We start from the raw sequence: 18,390 nt of genomic DNA on the forward strand, positions 1-18,390 counted from the left end.
TAAATATGTCATGTCAAGCAATAATGTCAATGCAAACGCTTGACACGACCCTTTTGACCGTTTCTGTATAAATCAAAGACTATTAGTAATTGTAGTAGTATTTTCCTTATGTTTCCTACATGCCATTACTTCCCAGAATTCAATTCTTATTAATGACACTATCAAATCGTGTAATAATATTGACAGGTGTAATAATATTTTATTTTCCATCAAAATTGGAACCGACTTTTTTGAATATTTTTATCAATTTTTTATAGTTTCGGATTTGACCGCATTTGAAGAATTCTCTCTATATAACTATTTTCGACTTATGACTTTAAATGTATTGCTTAAAGCTACATACCAACATAAATAAAATATTGAATTATAATATTTTGAAACAACTAAAGATCTTTTTTTTATTTCAAATATATTCGATGCTTTCAAATTATCCGTTCAACATTACCACTAAAAAAATATTATATACAAACGATTTATATTTCTATAAAACTTTTTAAGCCTAGAGGTAAAGTAAGGAGCATCATATTTGTGTACAAAAATTGTCCCTCAAAATAATAATGTAACTTAGATGGTGCTGCTGGAACTAAAGAGTGAAATTTGATGGAACGCGTTAATACTCAATAGAGTTGAACGGAATTAGAGTTATCCAAAGTTAGCTTATTTTTATTTTATTACTCTCATAATCAAATATATTCATCTCAATCAATAATAATTAATAAACACAAAATTAATGTTAATTCCCGATAATACCCTGACTGGCCAGTACCATAACAGTATCAGGAAAAATTCACTCACTATTTTGATTTTTGTGTGAATATTTGTTCTGGCCTATATCCGTTTTGTGTGATCTATATGAGACTTCTTACTTCTCAACTCACACATTCTCCATAAACGTATATTGTGTGTAACTGTCAAATTCAATTTACGTTTTGTAAATGTCATTTTAGTCAAAACAAAAAAAACCATTGCATTAACTGACAAATAGCTGTCATTTTCAAGTGTCTACTAAATAAAATATACCCTTTCAGTATATATGTACTATCTATGATATACCCAATTGGAATTGGTAGCCTTATCAGGCATAACTTCTTTCTCTAATAAATACTAAATAATTAGATAAGACTTATCAGCCAAGTTCAATATACACTGATACCATATTATTATAGTAATGTTATTCATTGTTGCTTGAAATTAATACATGTTAAGATATTCACGCAGGTAAAATGACGGATTTTGGACCTGTAAGTTAATTATACTTATTCTACAATAAAAAAATTGTATTTTGTTATTCAAATATTTTTAATCCGGTGTATATACATATTATTTAATGCCATGTGTCTAAACGTATTTACAAGAGATTGTATTTTCTAATAAATATGTATTGTAAAATAAAAAAATATATAATTTTATAAAATATTTTATACATAGGAACACCCTAGGAACTTGATTCCAGAGCTTTGCAAGCAGTTCTACCACTTAGGATGGGTAACGGGAACTGGTGGAGGTATATCTATCAAAGAAGGGTAAGCGACTACCAAAAAAAAATAATATACTAAATTGTTTAGTAACTTCAAATTCTACATACAATTTTACTATAGAGTTCTTGATGATGAGTTTATTATATAGTTCTTGATGTTACTTTCTGTTAGTATCAGTGACAACTTAGCTGATGTATGTACTATTGAATATTATGACATAAGTCATCTCATTGTTTGATTCCCTAGAATAAAATAAAATAAATAAAAATGATATTTCATGATATTTTCGTATGTTTTTTTAGGGATAAAATTTATATAGCGCCCTCAGGTGTCCAAAAGGAAAGAATGAAACCAGATGATTTATTTGTCCAGACCATAAGTGATGAAGACTTGGAACTACCACCTCCGGATAAAAAGTAAAATTATTTAATAAATGTTATAATTATAAAATGTAAATTTTTCATAATTTTTTCATAATCTGATGAGTTTATTTATGATTAAATATATCAATAATGTCAATGAATTTTAGTAAGGTTGAAATTTATTGTAATAAAATTAAAAACAATAAAACTAAAATGAACAATAACGAATTAATGATTAATCTTCTATATTATACTGTTAATCAGCATTAATTCTACAATTTCAGGCTAAAGAAAAGTCAATGTACACCTTTATTCATGCTTGCGTACCGTGAACGCCATGCAGGAGCAGTCATACATACCCACTCACCACATGCAGTGAGGTGTACTCTGTTATATGGCAATGAATTTGTTATTACACACCAAGAGATGATTAAGGTATACAATTTTTAAACCATTCCAAATTATTTGTGATTGTTTATTGTGTCTGAATTTTGGTATAATATCTTGATAAATTTAGTCAGTAATTCCATTTTTAAAATCTATACTGTGAACAATTGTTTAAACAACTATATATTTGTGAACATTTTCAATTTCTATTAACTTCTTCTTAGTACATATTATAAAAGAAATGAAATAAAATTGTCTTGATTGGTGTTTTATTTATTATTATAATGAGAAGTGAAATTCTTGATCTCTGATATTAGTAGTTATTATTGCTAGAAAATATAACTAAATAATCTAAACCGAGTTTTATTACAAATTTCAGGGTATTAAAGATGCCAAGCTTGGACGATACCTCCGTTATGATGAGAAGCTAGTAGTTCCTATAATTGAAAATACACCATTTGAGAAAGATCTCGCTGGCAGTTTGGCAGAAGCATTAAACAAGTATCCTGGAACGAGTGCTGTACTTGTTAGGCGACATGGTGTGTATGTGTGGGGAGATACATGGCAACAGGCTAAAACTATGTAAGTACTACTCTCATTCTCACTTAAAAATTCTTGTAAGTTAATGTATCAAGATATTATGAATATTAAATCATCCCATTGCTTGGCATCATACTGTTGATCTTACTCAAAGGTTAACTTAGATAAGCACTTTTTTTAAATTTACTATGTTTCTGCTTGGGGAAGAAGGGAAACTTTCTTCGGAAATCTTGTTTATTTTAAGAATGAGGCAGTTCCACTGAAATTCTTGGCTATTTGTGTGTTTGTACATTTTCATTTTTACTCAATAATGGAGGAATGGTACCAGCACACAAGTTGCCTATTTGCCGAGGTAATCTATTAAGACAAAACTTGAGCATTCATTGTTTGAACGAAATATTACGTCATTATGATAAAACATATTGCACTAAGTTTTTTTTTTAATAATTAAATAAACGTATTGTTTGCTATTGCAGGACTGAATGCTATGATTATCTCTTTGAAATGGCGGTCGAAATGAAAAAACTAGGCCTAGACACGGAATCTGTCAAAAATGGCAAAAGTTAATATAATTATTCAAAAATGTGTACTCGAATAACCCATTTGTATATAATAAATAACATATCTTAAGAGTGGATTAAATAATTTAATTATAATAAGATATTCTATAATTTTTATAGAAATTTTGAATAAAATACAATCATAACATCTTTTATTTTTTATTTATGGAATAGTCATCACTTTTTGTCAACTCTGCGAAAATACTCTTCGAAACGTCGCTAACGCATTCAATTGGTTTCGTTTCTTTCGTCTCGTTTTCGCTTTTTAGAGTTCGTCTATTGATTCCATGTTTGCTTGTTGCGCATTTATTCGCTACCAAATTTTTTATTTCTTCTAATTCCACTTTGGATAAAAGATTTTTGTCTGTAAAATTTTCTAAACCAGGACCTTCCATTTTTGCCATTGCATATAACGCCATTAAATCTAAAGAGGTTTTTACCTTCCGAGCACATAATGCTTGTTTTCTTTTAAGGACTTTTTTTAAATCATCTAAATACGGCTTATTTTCAACTATCATACCATCTATAATCTCTATTTCCTTTTCGTCTAGTTTCCCTAAATCTTCATTAGTTACGTTGAAGTTACGTTTAACAGAAGACGGTATTATTGATACTGGAACATCTGAAATATCAAACTTATATACACTCAATTAAAAACATGCATGTGATAAAAAAAACATGCAATATAATGACAGGATGAGCTATAAATTGTTTAAGAGAGCCAAATAGATAGTCGTTTTCGTCAACTGTCTGTCTGTAATAGCTTTATTTATTCACTATAGAAAGCAGCGTGTTACAGAGGTATTTTTGCTGAACATTAAGGATTAAACACTTAATCATATTAAGGTTTAATTCATAAACACGTACCTTTATCTTTATCGGTTTTTGGCTTTACAGAGAAGTAAGCTCTCAATACTTGTTTCGGAGCTTTTAGTTTATTTTCCGTTTTACATGTTTCAAATACGTCGTATTCTATGCACACAATCTTTTCTTCTAGTTTTCGGAGTTCAACATTATTCTTCTTAAATTTTGAAAACTTCTCAATAATCACTTTTACTTGGGGTATTTCAGATATATAAATGTTTTCACTAGTATTAGCTTTTGTCGGGCCACTTAGTGTCTTAGCTAAAAATTAAATTACGGAATCATTTTAATAAATTATAACAATGATAAAGTGAATCTCAAACTATGTTCAATGATCGTTATTTGAATGTTAGGTATATTTACGTGTAATCCTCAAGAATGTGATTAAAATGAGGAATTACTTATTTCTTTTAAAATAAAACTGGTTGAGAATATATTTAAAAAAAGGAAATATGTTTAACGGAGGTGACTTTAGTATGCATATAAAGTAAAGTATTCAAGAACATATTTAGCCCAATTCAGGAGTAGAATTTTTAACTATAGTTTGTTTTATGAAACCTGCCATATTCTTCTGTATAACGAAAAAAATATGTAATATTCGCTGCAGAAAACAATTGCTCCTTTTATGCGAACACGACGGCATTTCTTAAAGCGAATTGTTTTCTTCATTTAACTACTTGAACAACTAAATAGTTCATTTTATCTCACCTTTCTCAGCGCTAAGATATTGTTCAACATCATCAACGTTGTCTAAGCTTTGCCATTGAGATCCATCAGCTGTTACCACGTATGAGGGGCTCCATGGCCTCTGACTGACGTACTGCGAGCAATTTTCAACCTTATTTGTTACACCACAAAGCACTTTCTTTAACTCCTTTATTTGCTTGATGGTGTCAGGAATTGTCGGATCAAAATCGTATTGTTGCAGAATTAAATTATTAAACTGTAAATTATTTGATTACCAATTTAAGCAAAATGTATGTTTATAATTACATATACTTTTTTTACTTCAAATATCAAGCATACTTTCCGCTAGATGTGCTTAATTATTTTTGTCGGATTTTTTTTCGAAAATTATTGTCTTTAAAAGAAAGCTTACTTGATCATCAACTCCAGAATATTCTGTTGACTGTTCTACATCCTTATAATCAGGAGTCACATAACAACATCTATTGGTCATAAGTTTGTCAGTTTTAATTAGATTTCTCCTGCTTTTAGGAGGTAGAACTTCTTCAATATCATCTTTCTTTGAATTTTCCTTTAGTGCGCTATTGGTATTATAATTTTTAAAAGCGCTCCGAACGTTTTTACGTTGATTTTGGTTCATTTCGCCGTAAATAAATCATATTTTAAATATTATTACGTTTACATGTTACGAGAAATTTATGTTAAAATGTTGACATATTGTTGGCAAATGAAATGAAGCGGGAGACAAGTTTTTTTTTTAATACAAATCTGTGATACGACTATTTGAAAGCAAATAGTATATATATAAACTTTCTACAGAAAATGAAAGTGTGTGATTAAAATATGGCTCATTCGATTGATACCCGCCACTGTGATACCTCATAGATTGTTTTATGGAAATAATTAAATTATTAAACACATTATATATACTTATAGACATTTTATTGGCAATATCAGGATTATTCATGATAAGTTGCAATATTCAAACTATTATCCAAAATTCAGTAAGTTTTTAATAATCAATTACACAAATAAATTCACAATAGTTATCAATATCGATTCATTAACGTATCATATACCCAAACACACATAAATCACTAAATCTACTAAGGAAGAATAAAGATAAGTTCGAAAATGAGCGATTCGTCGCATACGAGGTGCGCGGGAAATCTTAAATGTAACCGTCGACTCAAGATGGCCGCCCCACTACCATCGATGCGCCGCTTCATTAGAGCGCCTTTCAACTACTATTACCAAACAATAAATAAACAAGATGGCGTACCATGCGCCATCTTGTTTATTTATCTCACTGTTTACGCGGGCTATGATATTGGAATAAGATTAATATATATATGAGATAATTAACTATGTCAATATCACAATTACTTAATATATAGGAATTGTAAATTGAAATACTTTAGACAACAAGGCGTTTTATTTTATTTAATTAGTAATAATTTAATATTTCAGAATGTTGATTTTCCTAATAAAATCCACAAAAAATATACTTCGGCAAAATAAACACGTTTTCTTGCCATACAATTAAATTAAATTTTAAACCTTTTTTATTCCCGCGAACACGCTGGCAGGCATTTTGATAACGTCACATTGATGAAAATAATAGTTGTGTATATACGACTGGCACTCATTCAATGTTAACAGCTATAAATATTTGGTGTTTTTGGGATAACAATCACTATCGTTGAGTGTGATGTGCAATGCAATGCCAGATGATATTGAAATAACAGTTTGTCAGTTTTGCCTATCTGTCGCCACACCATCGTGTTAAAGGTCACGTGATATACAGACTAAAAATTACGACTTTTAATATCTATTGTAATTTCAGCAGTTCGGGAAGGCAAAATAAAATTATGTTTTACAATGATGTTCCAATCTCTCTATGTTTCTTTACAATCTCTCACAATAATTCAATTGTTTTCCTTATGACAGCTCAATCATTTTTAAAATAAGAAATAGTGTTACATGCCCGTATTAAATGTTATTCCATATAAAATAATATTAACTAAAGTTGTACAAATTATTGATCAATTAATTACAATAATAATTGGATATATTCATAATATGTAATAATAATAATAATGTGATATTATTAATGATATAGTTAATTATGATATCCTATGACGTAGCACCGTATTGGAGGCTAGGGCTAGTCTCTAACACTATATAATAAATTAATAATTTACTACTCAAATTCAATATATTTAAGTAAACTTCTACAAATACTTTAATTTTTATTAAATTTCATAATTTATTTTTCAATACCGAAAATACCCTATTGTTATGAGTTCATTCAAATAATAAGTGAAAATAATTTAAATCAATTTATTATTTAAATAAAATACAATATGTATGTAGTGATAAGAATATTCATTTATTTATTATATGACAATTTAATTTGTTTTGATAGACATGTACAATGCATATTATTAAACGTCATTTTTAGATAAACAATGTAGTCAATATAATATGTATTAGTTACTGGAAACAGCATTTCCTTTTACGCGAGGACGATAAACAATAGTAGCTGCTGGATGGTGATCAAATGGTAAGTTAGAAGTGATCAGTGTACGAATGGTTAGCAGTAGTTTTTCACTATGCGGTAAGCATGTCAAAATTGCCATGCATCTCGTTGGGCTGAATATCTTCTGAACTGGTCGACCGTCTACTTGTAGCTGGTAACAAATTAAGTAACTTTAAGTTATTTTTACTGTAATATTGTAATTTTAGTCAACTCTATGATTTATTAAATAAAATAATTATTTTTAGCAAACCAATGAAGACTGGCAGTTTTTAGTGCAATAAATTGAAAATAATATTAACCTCATATCCTTGAACATAAATTATTTCACGTGGTATTCTCCATTTCACCATCACGGTGTGGTCTGAAATAGTTCTTAGTCCTATGAACGTAGCTTTGAAACCATGGCAGCTGCTTTTGACCGACTAATTATGAAAAGAGAATATAATTTTAAAAAAACGCGCCAAAAAATACCTCCTACTTTTTAAGCCGTTAATCGATAAATTTATATCGGACTCGCAGAAGACTAGTTAGTTAGTAGACATTAGTTCGGCAGGAACGACCAGCCGACGTGCGTCTTATGTGCGTCCTAAAGTCGTTTGTGCGTACATTACAATTAAATCAATAATTGTATTCTACCTGGACTCGCTAGCTCTACCAAATAATATTTATACTCACATTTATTTTAGGTAGTTGGTGCGTAAGCTTTTCCATATTTAACTTATTCGTTAAGAGTTCTGATTTATAAACAGCGTTTGTTAACACATTATTCATTAGATTGGTTATATTTTCTTGAAGCTTTTCCTACAGATAAAATTAAAGAGATCAATTTTACTTTTGATGATTTAGAATACCATCGAAATAAGGTAACAGGAGATCATCACAAGGGCCTGTTGATGGCAAATAATAAACGCTACCAACAAGCGATTCAGGGTCATATTGATAGACCTCACTGACCGTCAAATACAGCGATGGTAATCAATATAAATTATTACCTGAGTGGTTAAAAAATAGTTTTTAAAAGCATAAATATTACATTACGTATAGCTGAGATAGACAAATGAATAAAACATGTATATTCATGTACAAAATTATTCATCTTGTACTCGTCGGTACAGGAAAACATTCGAAGGAAAGCTGCATGTGTCGGAAGAGTGACTGTAACAATTATGTACGCAATCAAACCGCAGTGGAGTAGGGTGGAGTGGAGGATATTTTTCCAAACGAACATATCCGAAGTTATCTCTGTAATATAGGTACATAAATGTATGTATCTCGTCGGATAAAAAGTTTCATTTCAAAATTAGTTCTTTAACTTCGTTATGGAATGTTATTTTGTTTGAGCAAAGATCCCAACGCAGACGGACAACAAGTATCGTTTTATTATATATTCATACCATACATCGTACAACATACCATCGATCGGATGAGATTACAATACGTTTCCTTGTCAATAGAGTTGCACTTTGAATGCGTGTGTGACGTGGCATTTTCATGAATATTTTTAAGATCTAAATCCAATTTACTCTAAAAAAGGAGATAAATAATCATCTATAAAAACTGAGTGAGAAAAAAAGAACGATGCAAAGTAGCAGCGATAAAGAAAAAAAAAACAAGACAAACTAGATTGTATATTTTAAGAACAAAATTCAAAAATTTTACACCTAACCTTGGTAAACTATATATGTATGTATCTATGCATATATCATTTTCCATTATATCATAGCATTATTATCTTTATTAAGGAATTTCCTTAATAAAGATAATAATGCAATGCAATTAGAATGCAATGTGCTATTTAATTACTTATTATTTATTATTCTAAACATATTCCGAAAATATCCATATTATTTTTTCGGGTTTTATCTGGAGTCACACCTTATTAATTTTCCGAACGTTTTGATAGATTTGCATCCGTCGTGGTAACGAATTGACCAAAGTGTTTAATATCTTATTAACTCACCATTAAATTGTCAAAATACTATGTACGTATAAACATCAATTTTATAATTATTACCTTAGATAGATGATTTGATTCTTGTTTTATATCAGGAGACTTATTTGAATGCGATGATTGCAGAAGCGGTGAATTTAATAAATTATTCACTTCAATAAGTAGCCGAGTCTAAAAAAATATATTAGTTGTTTCGCATTTTCTCAAAGTATTTAGATTTTTTAAATCGATCATTGATATTTACCAATGCCTGTTTTCCGTTGCTTGTTTCAACTTTATTGACACATTCCGGAGTTTGCAATGAAATTGATTTCAATGTTGTCTTAATATTGAATTCCATTGTGGGTATAGCACAAATACCCTTACTTTTAGCGACTTCGGCACAAGTTAAATATAAATTCTTTCTCAGTATCGGCCAAGCTTTATTACTATCTATTGCATTATTGTTCTGAAATAGATATTTTACATTATACTATATAATTATCGAAATTATCTTAATTAAACTTCAGAAAATAAATGTAAAATTTAAATACAATAATATAATAAATTATAAATACAATATTTACACATACTTGCATTTCCGTGTTCAAGTTTTTACATAAAATATTTTCCGATGTGAGATTATTCGATGTCTCGGGTAAAACCATTCTTTGAAAAGCCAAGTCTGTCTTATTTTTTTCTTCTAAATTTAAATTCTCCCCTTCGTTATCATTTACAGACAATAAGTTTTTTTTAACAGACTCAAATATAGCACTTCCTTCCGGTTCAAAATTCGTTTGATTTGTATGTGTAATATTCTTTGCACTAACTCTTCGCTTCATTATTCTGCTATACAATTGATTATATGTTTTGCCTTTACTCTTTTTAGACCATTTATGAATGTTATGTTTTGATAGTTTCGTCCTACATTTTGCGGTAAAACTATCCCTTTCTTCAGCTTTCAAGTCTTTATTTACTTTACCGTTCTTTAAATCCATAATTACATTGGAATCTGTTGTAAATGTGCTGGTATTATAAGTAGCTCCTAAGAAATCGACTGAATTTATATCACTTGTGTCTTGAAATTTAGTTTGAAAATCATTGTTACCGTTGATTTTATTTGTATTAACAAATTCATTTTTACAATCGTGACCAGCAATATTAATTAATGATGACATTTTATCACACAATATAATATTTTTTGAGGAATTAGCGTGGAATGTATTATAATTTTGTTTTTCATTTAAGTATTCAGTACTTACAGCATACGAAGGAATTGTATAAACGAATTCTTTGGATGTATTTTGATATACACATGGGTCATTTTTTCTATGTACATCGAGTGTCCCAGAAATGTCGTTATTTAACATTTGACTTGAAGCATTATTTGAGTTTGTTGAAGATTTGTTTGATGCTACATTTGTTTTAGGCAGCATGTTCGATAAAGATATGTATTTTTCTAATAATTCAATGTCTCTTATGGGTTTTTGTTTTCTTGCATTAAAAATCTCGCATAGTTTATCATGAGTTCGCATATTATCAGCGCTATTTTTGGAAAGTATGGTGTTCTTTTCTTTTTGATGCATATCATCCCTTACTTTCTTTAATAAATTTGCATTTTGATAGTAAGTATTTGATGAAATGATTTTTGACGGAAGTTCAGAAACATCAGATAATATATTATTTTTGTCATAGACACTCTCTATATTTTTATGGTTCGATTCTGTGTGGCATGCTGTTACATTTTTATAACGTGATGTTTTCCTAAAGAAAGAATCATTCACAGGTATATTAAAGTGAGACGTATTTATAGTTTCTTTTGTAAGCTTAATATTACTCATACAACTTTCTATTTTAGATACGGAATTCATGTGGGCGTCAAACATAGATGGTGTTAAAAGTTTACCCTTTTTAACTGGATAACATGTCTTGCACGAACTATTCTTAGCTGATATTATATTGTTGTCTTCATTAGCGTAGTGGAGTAAACTCTTACAATCAAAACAATCGCATTTATTAAATCCGCAATTAAATCGAAAGCAACTTACTTTTCCAAATGTTTGTTTGTTAATTTTACTACATATTTCACATTCGCAAGATGAACATTTACAAGTATTGAATGAATCATGATATGGTTCAGGACTTTTATTTAACGTTTTGCGTTTCCCTTCGCATACCATGCATTCACAATTTAAGCATTGGCAATCGTCGCGTTTGCTTTTACGATACGATTTGGGGTTTGAGTAGTCATTACTAGATAGAACGTATGTGACTATAGTGTCATGACTGTTAAATTGACCTGTACTTTCTTGGTAATTAATTGTAGCTCTATGAATATCGTAGTCGCGACTAGCTCTCTCATTAGGTTTCGTTATTAATTTGCTACGCATATCGCATCTACAAACTTCGCTATTAAGCTGACATGCATCATTTGAACATCTTTCACAGTGACAGATTGCATGTGTCATTATCTCTGTTGATACTTGACGCCTCAAATTTGAAGCCATAGCAGTGTAGTTATGGGTGCAATTTATACATTCACAAGGTTCGCATTGACACATAGTCTGCTGAAAATTTCCTTGTACGGGTGCAACTATGACTGTTCGCAGTAGAGAGGCTCCTAATGCATTACATTCTGTACATTGACAGGGCTCGCAGTTACATGGTTTTGAAAGAAAATCCCAACATTTTACACAATCGCAGGGTCTACAATCGCAATTTTTTTCGTATTGTTCGTTCTTTACAACACCTCGACAATCTTTTCTGTCACAACTAACGCAAGGACATCCGGAGTGTGGTGCAGATTTTAAATCGTCTTTAATATTTCTCGCGTATTTAGTACATTCATCACATTCACAAGGTTTACAATTGCAAGTATCATCATTACTGAATAGAAATTTTCCAGAAATGCATTCACATACTTTACAACTACACGCGTTGTATATTTCTTTCAACTTTGTTAAAAAATCTGGTTTAATAATTTTATTGAAATTCGAAGAAGACATATTTGATTGGGAGTTTGCGAATGAAAGAGAGGATCTAAAATCGTTAAAAGGCAAATTCATTACTTGTGCGCTTAATTTCGATTTTTCTAGTAAGTTATTTTCTTTTGATAAGGAATTTTCTTTAGGTGGCGCGTTTTGTTTTGGTAACAAATCTTCTTTTGGTAAAGGAGTTTCATTTAGTAAGGAGTTTTCTCTCGGTAAGTATTTTTCCTTGTGAAAATGATTTTCTTTTGGCTTATAATTAATAGAGACACTATGTATGTGGTGACGTGTAGAAGATTTTGTATATGATTTATCTTTAATGTTCCAAGCTATTTTATCTTTTGTTAGTGAAATATCTTTACTGCTATACTTTGTATATTCACGATTATCATTAGATGTATTTGCGTCTTTTTTTATTACGCGACTAATTTCTTTTTTACGCTGATTTTTTGGAACTTCATTAATATTTTTGGAATCGGTCTTATCTTCTGTGATTGATATATCTTTCCTGCATTTTTCTACATTTCTATTTTTAGTAGATAAATTAACTTCTTTATTTTTTATGTGACATAATTCTTTTTCGATTTCATTTATTTCATTTTTTATTGAATCCTCGTTTATATTTGGAGAATAGACCTTATTATCAGTTACCTCTTTCTTAATTTTGGGACAAGTATTTGGTTTTTTGCATTGAATACAGGTACAAGATGATTTAGATTTTTCATTTGCAGAATAGAGTTCATTTTTTGTAAATGATGTATTTTTACTGGTATCTGTTTTATGGTTACTATTATCGGGAAGTGATTTTTGTTCTCCGTTTATTATGCGGCGAAATTCTTTTTCAAGTTGATTTATTCCATTTTTTATTAAACCCTCATTAAAATTTGTATAATAGAGTCTATTATTTGTAAGACTGTTATTTGTTGTATTATTACTTTTATCAACAGATGAATTCGCTTCTCCATTTATTACACGACATAATTCTTTTTCAAATTCATTTATTTCATTTTTTATCAAGTCCTCATTAACTTGTGTAGAATAGGGATTTTTTGAAATAGAAATATCTTTACTGACATTTGTTGTATTTGTACGTTTATCAATAGATGAATTTGCTTCTCCATTTTTTACTTGACAAAATTCTTTTCCAAGTTCATTTATTTCATTTTTTATCAAGTCCTCATTATCTTTTGTAGGATAGGGATTTTTCGAAATAGAAATATCTTTACTGATATTTGTTGTATTTTTACGTTTATCTATAGATAAATTTGCTTCTCCATTTATTGCTTGACAAAATTCTTTTTCAAGTTCATTTATTTCATTTTTAATTAAATCCGCTTTTGTAGAATAGGGATTTTTTGTAATAGAAATATCTTTACTGATATCTGTTGTATTATTACGTTTATCAATATGTGAATTTTCTTCTTCATTAATAACAGGAGATAATTCTTTTTCAAGTTGATTTTTTTCATTTATTATCAAATCCGTATTGACTATTGTAGAATAGGGCTTAATTTTGGTTACTGAAGTATCTTTGCTAACATTTGTTGTAAATTTATAAATATCGGTAAATGAATTTGTTGCTTCATTTATTACGTGACAAAATTCATTTTTAATTTGATTTATTTCATTTTTTATCCAAGCTATATTACTTTTTGTAGAATAAGGCTTATTATCTGCAAGTGAAATATCTTTACTGATATTTGTTGTATATTCACGATTGCCAATAGAACAATTTGCTGCTTCAGTTATTACGTGAAATAATTCTTTTTCATTTTGATTTATTTCATTTTTTATCGTAGTCTCATCAATATTTGTAGAATAGGGCTCCTTATCAGTTACCTTTTTCGATAATTTGGCACAAATTTTTGGTTGTTTGCATACATTACACGTACAAGACGATGTAGATTTTTTACGTAATTCAAAGCACAGGCTTAAGTTACATTGGGAGCATGAACAATAAGAATCGATCTGAGATTCTGTAATTTCTTTATGGGATATAGTGTTTAGTACATTTGGTGTCAAGTTATTAGTAGACATGGTCCTTTCCTCTAATTTTTCAAACAATTATGTTTCTTTATCCTCGGTGGTGCTGCAACACTGCATGAAATATTCTTAGTATTGGGGATCTGTAAGAAATTCTATGTGTCATACATTTTCTAATGTGAAACATTTTCTTTATTTGAAGAAGGAATCGAAAGAAATTTTTTCTCTATATTGAAATGATGATTAGATCTTTGTAACGTGTTATCGTAATTTATCTCTAAAAGCTACAAAGTAGCCATTCTAAAAAACTACCACGGCAATTAGAACCCTTAATTTGAAATACTAAATTACATATAATTAATCTAAACTACAATATACTAAAGTAATTTAAGCTAGTTACAAGTAATTAAATGCTGTTCATTGCTATTGAGATTATTATTTTAAATTTTATTTTATTTTTCCAATTTTTAAGGTGTCATTGTCACACTGTTTCGGCGAAAACTTTGTTAATTTTAAGTGTCAAAAAGTGACAATTAAGAATTTTAAATATTTGGCAGAAAGACCAAATCGAAGAGGTGTGAAAACCTAAAAAGTAAGTTTCGATTAAAAAAAAACAACAGATAAAATTAAATAATCATTTAATTCATCAATGACATTCATATTTTTTTTAATATTAATAACATTATTTTCAATACATGAACCATGTAAATAAAATACAAGCTTCGATTGTAAGTCGGAAGTTTTGTTATATAATAATATCCCGGCAGGCTAAAATTATTTACAGACAACACGATTGGCACGGAAATTATAAATAAAAAAAACTCATTACAAACGTTATTTCTCGAAATATCTTAGTCGAAATGAAGGTACGATTTTGTTCGATATGTGTTCGCTTAAGTTTATTAATTACTTAGGTATTATTAGTTATACCTAACTTAGTATAATACAATGTATATACATATACAGGTCGCTAAAACTCGTTAGACTAATGAAGGCACCAGATTGAGGTCGGTGGAGGTTAACTGAAATTGAAGATAACTTTATTGACAAACTAATAAAGATGAAATTAAAAATAATTCTTGACCAGACAATAAACAGCTTTACCTACAAATGTTGCTTAGGGCGTGATTCGTTAAACAATCCTCTGTCTTCTTCTTTTGAATGTCAAATCAATAAAGATAGACAGAGATAAAATAAGTTAGACCCAACCACATTTGTAAATTCGTTTGAAAAATCAAAATACAAAGTTAGTGTAATTTTAATCTCCGATAAAATATTATTTACTCTGTCAAATTTCCATTTTTTTTAATATGCGGAGTGTAATATTTATGTTGAAATACTTACATAAATTACACGCGAGTCCGCACTAGACATCCGTGCTCCAAACTATCGCATTTGTACCCAACGCACAAGATGGACAATTCTGTAACAACAAAAGTCATAAATGTGCTATACTTTAATGCTTTAACTCATAAAAAGCAGTATCTTAAAAATATTAAAAATAATTGTTTAAGCTTATCATTTGATACTAACAACAATACTTTCGATTGCATTCGCCAACTGTTCCTCCATAATTTTGACATCACCATGATCCAGTACTTCCTGCAATTTTAAGATTATAATCATTCAAATGACATTTAAATAACACAATTCATGGACTAATTTATCTTTGCATTAATCAATCGGGTAAATATTTTTTTTGAATTAGAAATTTATGCTATTTGGCTTCTAAAATAATACAAAAAAATAACCGGTCCGTGGTATACAAACAAAGTTTAGTTCTCCTATTTGAATCCACTAATAGTACGTATACCGGCCTCACGTCACACAAACGCGGTCAGTGGATCGGTAAAATTGTGTCGGACCTGCTGGCACGCGTTGACGCAGTCGGCGAGCGCGGGCGCGGCGGCGCACAGGCGCGCGGCGGCGCACGCGCAGCTCACGCTGGCGAGGCGCGCGGCGCCGCGCAGCACGCCCGCGTTGCCGCCGCGCGCCGCCCAGCAGCCCGACGGGTACGACATCGACGACACGGCGCGCTGCCACTCCTGGGGTTACGGATCAATCGAAACTCATGTTGCGTGTACTTTCAGTTTTGAAGTTAAAATAGAAAACTGTTTATATTCGGTCGGTTATGGTCGGCGCTAAACTTCAGAAATATCTATATCTTTACATAGTGCCAAAGTCGCTTTCTCTGTCCCTATGTCCCTTTGTATGCTTAAATCTTTAAAACTACGCAACGAATTTTGATGCGGTTTTTTTAATAGATAGAGTGATTTCAAGAGAATGATTTTGTATGTATAATACGTGGACAATATAGTAGATAAACACTGATAATTTTAGAGGTTTCTAATGTGATGTCGTAAAAAGACACATTTTTTGCGCATATATTGCAAACGCTGGCTGAACACTATGAGATAGATCAAAATAATGTACTACAGAATTGTACACCTAAAAAAGGTCTACAAAAAAGTCCGCGATGATATGTGTCTATCTGTTAGTGATAACCCACCGGTTATTATCGGAGATCTCTAGCGAGGGAAATAACAATCCATACTTCCATAGTAATATTATAAATACGAAAGTAACTCTGTCTGTCTGTCTGTCTCGCTTTCACGCCAAAACTACTGGACCGATTTAAATGAAATTTGGTACACAAGTAGTCTAGAGTCTGAATCTTACATAGCAAAAGACATACTTTTGATTTGGAAAAAAGCGCTGTAAAGGGTTGAAAAGGGGGATGAAAGGTTGTAAGTTGTTGAAAGTATTGTCATGTTTAGAATTTCGAGAACTAGAAGCATAAAACTTATATTTCAGGATGTACACATAATATAAACTAACATATCATGACACCCACTCAGGATAGAATTTTGGATATGCTACCCCCTACATGGATGAAATAAGGGTTGAACGTTCGTATGGATTTTTTTAAGTTAGAAACATGAAACTTTATTTTTGGGTTACTGATTAAAAAGGAGTAGATACTTATTTAAGCGGTTCTGCATATTCTACCCCTACGGGGGTGATATAAGGGTTGAAAGTTTGTATAGAAGTCCGTCATTTTTAAGATAGAAACATGAAACTTTATTTTTGGGATACTGATCAAAAATGAGTAGATACATATTTAAGCGTTTCTTGATATTTTACGCCTAAAGGGAAAAAGTAGGGGTTGACATTTCGTATACAGGTTAGTTTGGAAGTCCGTCATTTTTAAGTTAGAAGCATGAAATTTTATTTTCGGGCTCCCGATTAAAAATGAGTTGATTCGCATTTAAGCGTTTTTGGATATTTTACGCCTAAGGAGAGAAATTCAGTTGACATTTTGTATATAGGATAGTCTATAAGACCGTAATTTTTTAAGTTAGAAGTAGGAAACTTTATTTTTGGGCTACTGATTAAAAATCAGTAGATACGTATTTAAGCGTTTCTGGATATTTTACGCCTAAGGGGAGAAATAGAGTTTGACATTTCGTATTCAGGTTAGTCTGGAAGCCTGTCATTTTGAAGTTAGAAGCTCGAAATTTTATTTTTGGGCTACCGATTAAAAATTAGTTGATTCGCATTTAAGCGTTTCTGGATATTCTACCCTAAGGGCTGAAATACACACCAATGTGGTATACAACAAGGTATTACATTAACGTAACATTTTAAGTTAATTTGTAAATATATTCATATTCTACGCGGGTAAGGCCGCGGGTAACAGCTAGGTATATATATATATAGCGATAATATTTCGAACCTGTGAGCGATTACGTTCCGATCGGTATACTACCATAAAATATGCGGTCACAAACTATTGATAGATGATTCATATAACCCCAACTGCAGTACCGCTTTAATCGGCTATCTGGTTTTATTTTCGATGATCGTGAATGCTCTTTATAAGTGTTTTGTGAATATTTGTGCCAACGATTTAACATTTATTTTTTTAAATAATATATGATATAAAAAGTGTTCTCTTTTCTTTTTTTTTTTTTTTGTTTCTAACATGCGAGAAGTATTTCATTTAAGTTAAATATATTGTAGAATACCAATCCCTATTCCTAAAAGTTATCACCAGTTTATCCAAAACC

At 30.3% G+C, this 18,390-nt stretch overlaps 4 protein-coding genes across 6 annotated transcripts in view; 1 reads left to right on the forward strand and 3 right to left on the reverse strand.

The window, feature by feature from the left end:
* Positions 1 to 1,023: 1,023 nt before the first annotated feature.
* Positions 1,024 to 3,473, forward strand: LOC113400883 (probable methylthioribulose-1-phosphate dehydratase). Its single transcript, XM_026640558.2, has 6 exons — positions 1,024 to 1,241; positions 1,429 to 1,523; positions 1,781 to 1,894; positions 2,125 to 2,275; positions 2,607 to 2,809; positions 3,244 to 3,473. The coding sequence occupies exons 1-6, from the start codon at positions 1,224 to 1,226 to the stop codon at positions 3,332 to 3,334; spliced, it is 672 nt and encodes a 223-aa protein (XP_026496343.2). The 5' UTR covers positions 1,024 to 1,223; the 3' UTR covers positions 3,335 to 3,473.
* A 6-nt stretch (positions 3,474 to 3,479) lies between these two features.
* On the reverse strand, positions 3,480 to 5,616 carry LOC113400882 (uncharacterized). The gene is made up of 4 exons (XM_026640557.2): positions 5,291 to 5,616; positions 4,900 to 5,134; positions 4,195 to 4,452; positions 3,480 to 3,949 (listed from the first exon to the last, which is right to left on the reverse strand). The coding sequence occupies exons 1-4, from the start codon at positions 5,516 to 5,518 to the stop codon at positions 3,480 to 3,482; spliced, it is 1,191 nt and encodes a 396-aa protein (XP_026496342.2). The 5' UTR covers positions 5,519 to 5,616.
* A 1,642-nt stretch (positions 5,617 to 7,258) lies between these two features.
* On the reverse strand, positions 7,259 to 14,462 carry LOC113400942 (uncharacterized). Of its 2 annotated transcripts, XM_026640640.2 has the most exons (7): positions 9,944 to 14,462; positions 9,616 to 9,819; positions 9,435 to 9,542; positions 8,834 to 8,944; positions 8,096 to 8,221; positions 7,720 to 7,842; positions 7,259 to 7,571 (listed from the first exon to the last, which is right to left on the reverse strand). In XM_026640640.2, the coding sequence occupies exons 1-7, from the start codon at positions 14,372 to 14,374 to the stop codon at positions 7,371 to 7,373; spliced, it is 5,304 nt and encodes a 1,767-aa protein (XP_026496425.2). In that variant the 5' UTR covers positions 14,375 to 14,462; the 3' UTR covers positions 7,259 to 7,370. The 2 variants fall into 2 exon arrangements, with proteins under 2 accessions (XP_026496425.2, XP_064072344.1); XM_064216274.1 differs by lacking the exon at positions 8,834 to 8,944.
* A 479-nt stretch (positions 14,463 to 14,941) lies between these two features.
* LOC113400929 (myosin-4) overlaps positions 14,942 to 18,390 on the reverse strand; it is a 125,411-nt gene continuing 121,962 nt past the window's right edge. For both annotated transcript variants that reach the window (XM_026640626.2, XM_026640627.2), the window contains 4 exons: positions 16,186 to 16,365; positions 15,854 to 15,922; positions 15,665 to 15,743; positions 14,942 to 15,342 (listed from right to left, as the gene is read on the reverse strand). In XM_026640626.2, coding sequence (XP_026496411.2) covers positions 15,687 to 15,743; positions 15,854 to 15,922; positions 16,186 to 16,365 — 306 coding nt within the window. In that variant the 3' untranslated portion in view covers positions 14,942 to 15,342; positions 15,665 to 15,686. The remainder of the gene's footprint in view (positions 15,343 to 15,664; positions 15,744 to 15,853; positions 15,923 to 16,185; positions 16,366 to 18,390) is intronic.

Source organism: Vanessa tameamea, chromosome 11 (assembly GCF_037043105.1).
Source record: "Vanessa tameamea isolate UH-Manoa-2023 chromosome 11, ilVanTame1 primary haplotype, whole genome shotgun sequence".
In the NCBI taxonomy this organism is placed as follows: domain Eukaryota; kingdom Metazoa; phylum Arthropoda; class Insecta; order Lepidoptera; family Nymphalidae; genus Vanessa; species Vanessa tameamea.

Coding starts and splice junctions, on each gene's coding strand:
- LOC113400882 (XM_026640557.2), bottom strand. CDS start 5,518: ATGAACCAAAATCAACGTAAAAACGTTCGGAGCGCTTTTAAAAATTAT. Junction 5,135..5,290: donor ATTCTGGAGTTGATGATCAA/GTAAGCTTTCTT, acceptor AATAATTTACAG/TTTAATAATTTAATTCTGCA. Junction 3,950..4,194: donor AAAAACCGATAAAGATAAAG/GTACGTGTTTAT, acceptor TTGATATTTCAG/ATGTTCCAGTATCAATAATA.
- LOC113400942 (XM_026640640.2), bottom strand. CDS start 14,374: ATGTCTACTAATAACTTGACACCAAATGTACTAAACACTATATCCCAT. Junction 8,945..9,434: donor AATCAAATCATCTATCTAAG/GTAATAATTATA, acceptor CTCCTTTTTTAG/AGTAAATTGGATTTAGATCT. Junction 7,843..8,095: donor ACCAACTACCTAAAATAAAT/GTGAGTATAAAT, acceptor TTTCATAATTAG/TCGGTCAAAAGCAGCTGCCA.
- LOC113400883 (XM_026640558.2), top strand. Junction 1,524..1,780: donor GGTATATCTATCAAAGAAGG/GTAAGCGACTAC, acceptor ATGTTTTTTTAG/GGATAAAATTTATATAGCGC. Junction 2,276..2,606: donor CACACCAAGAGATGATTAAG/GTATACAATTTT, acceptor TACAAATTTCAG/GGTATTAAAGATGCCAAGCT.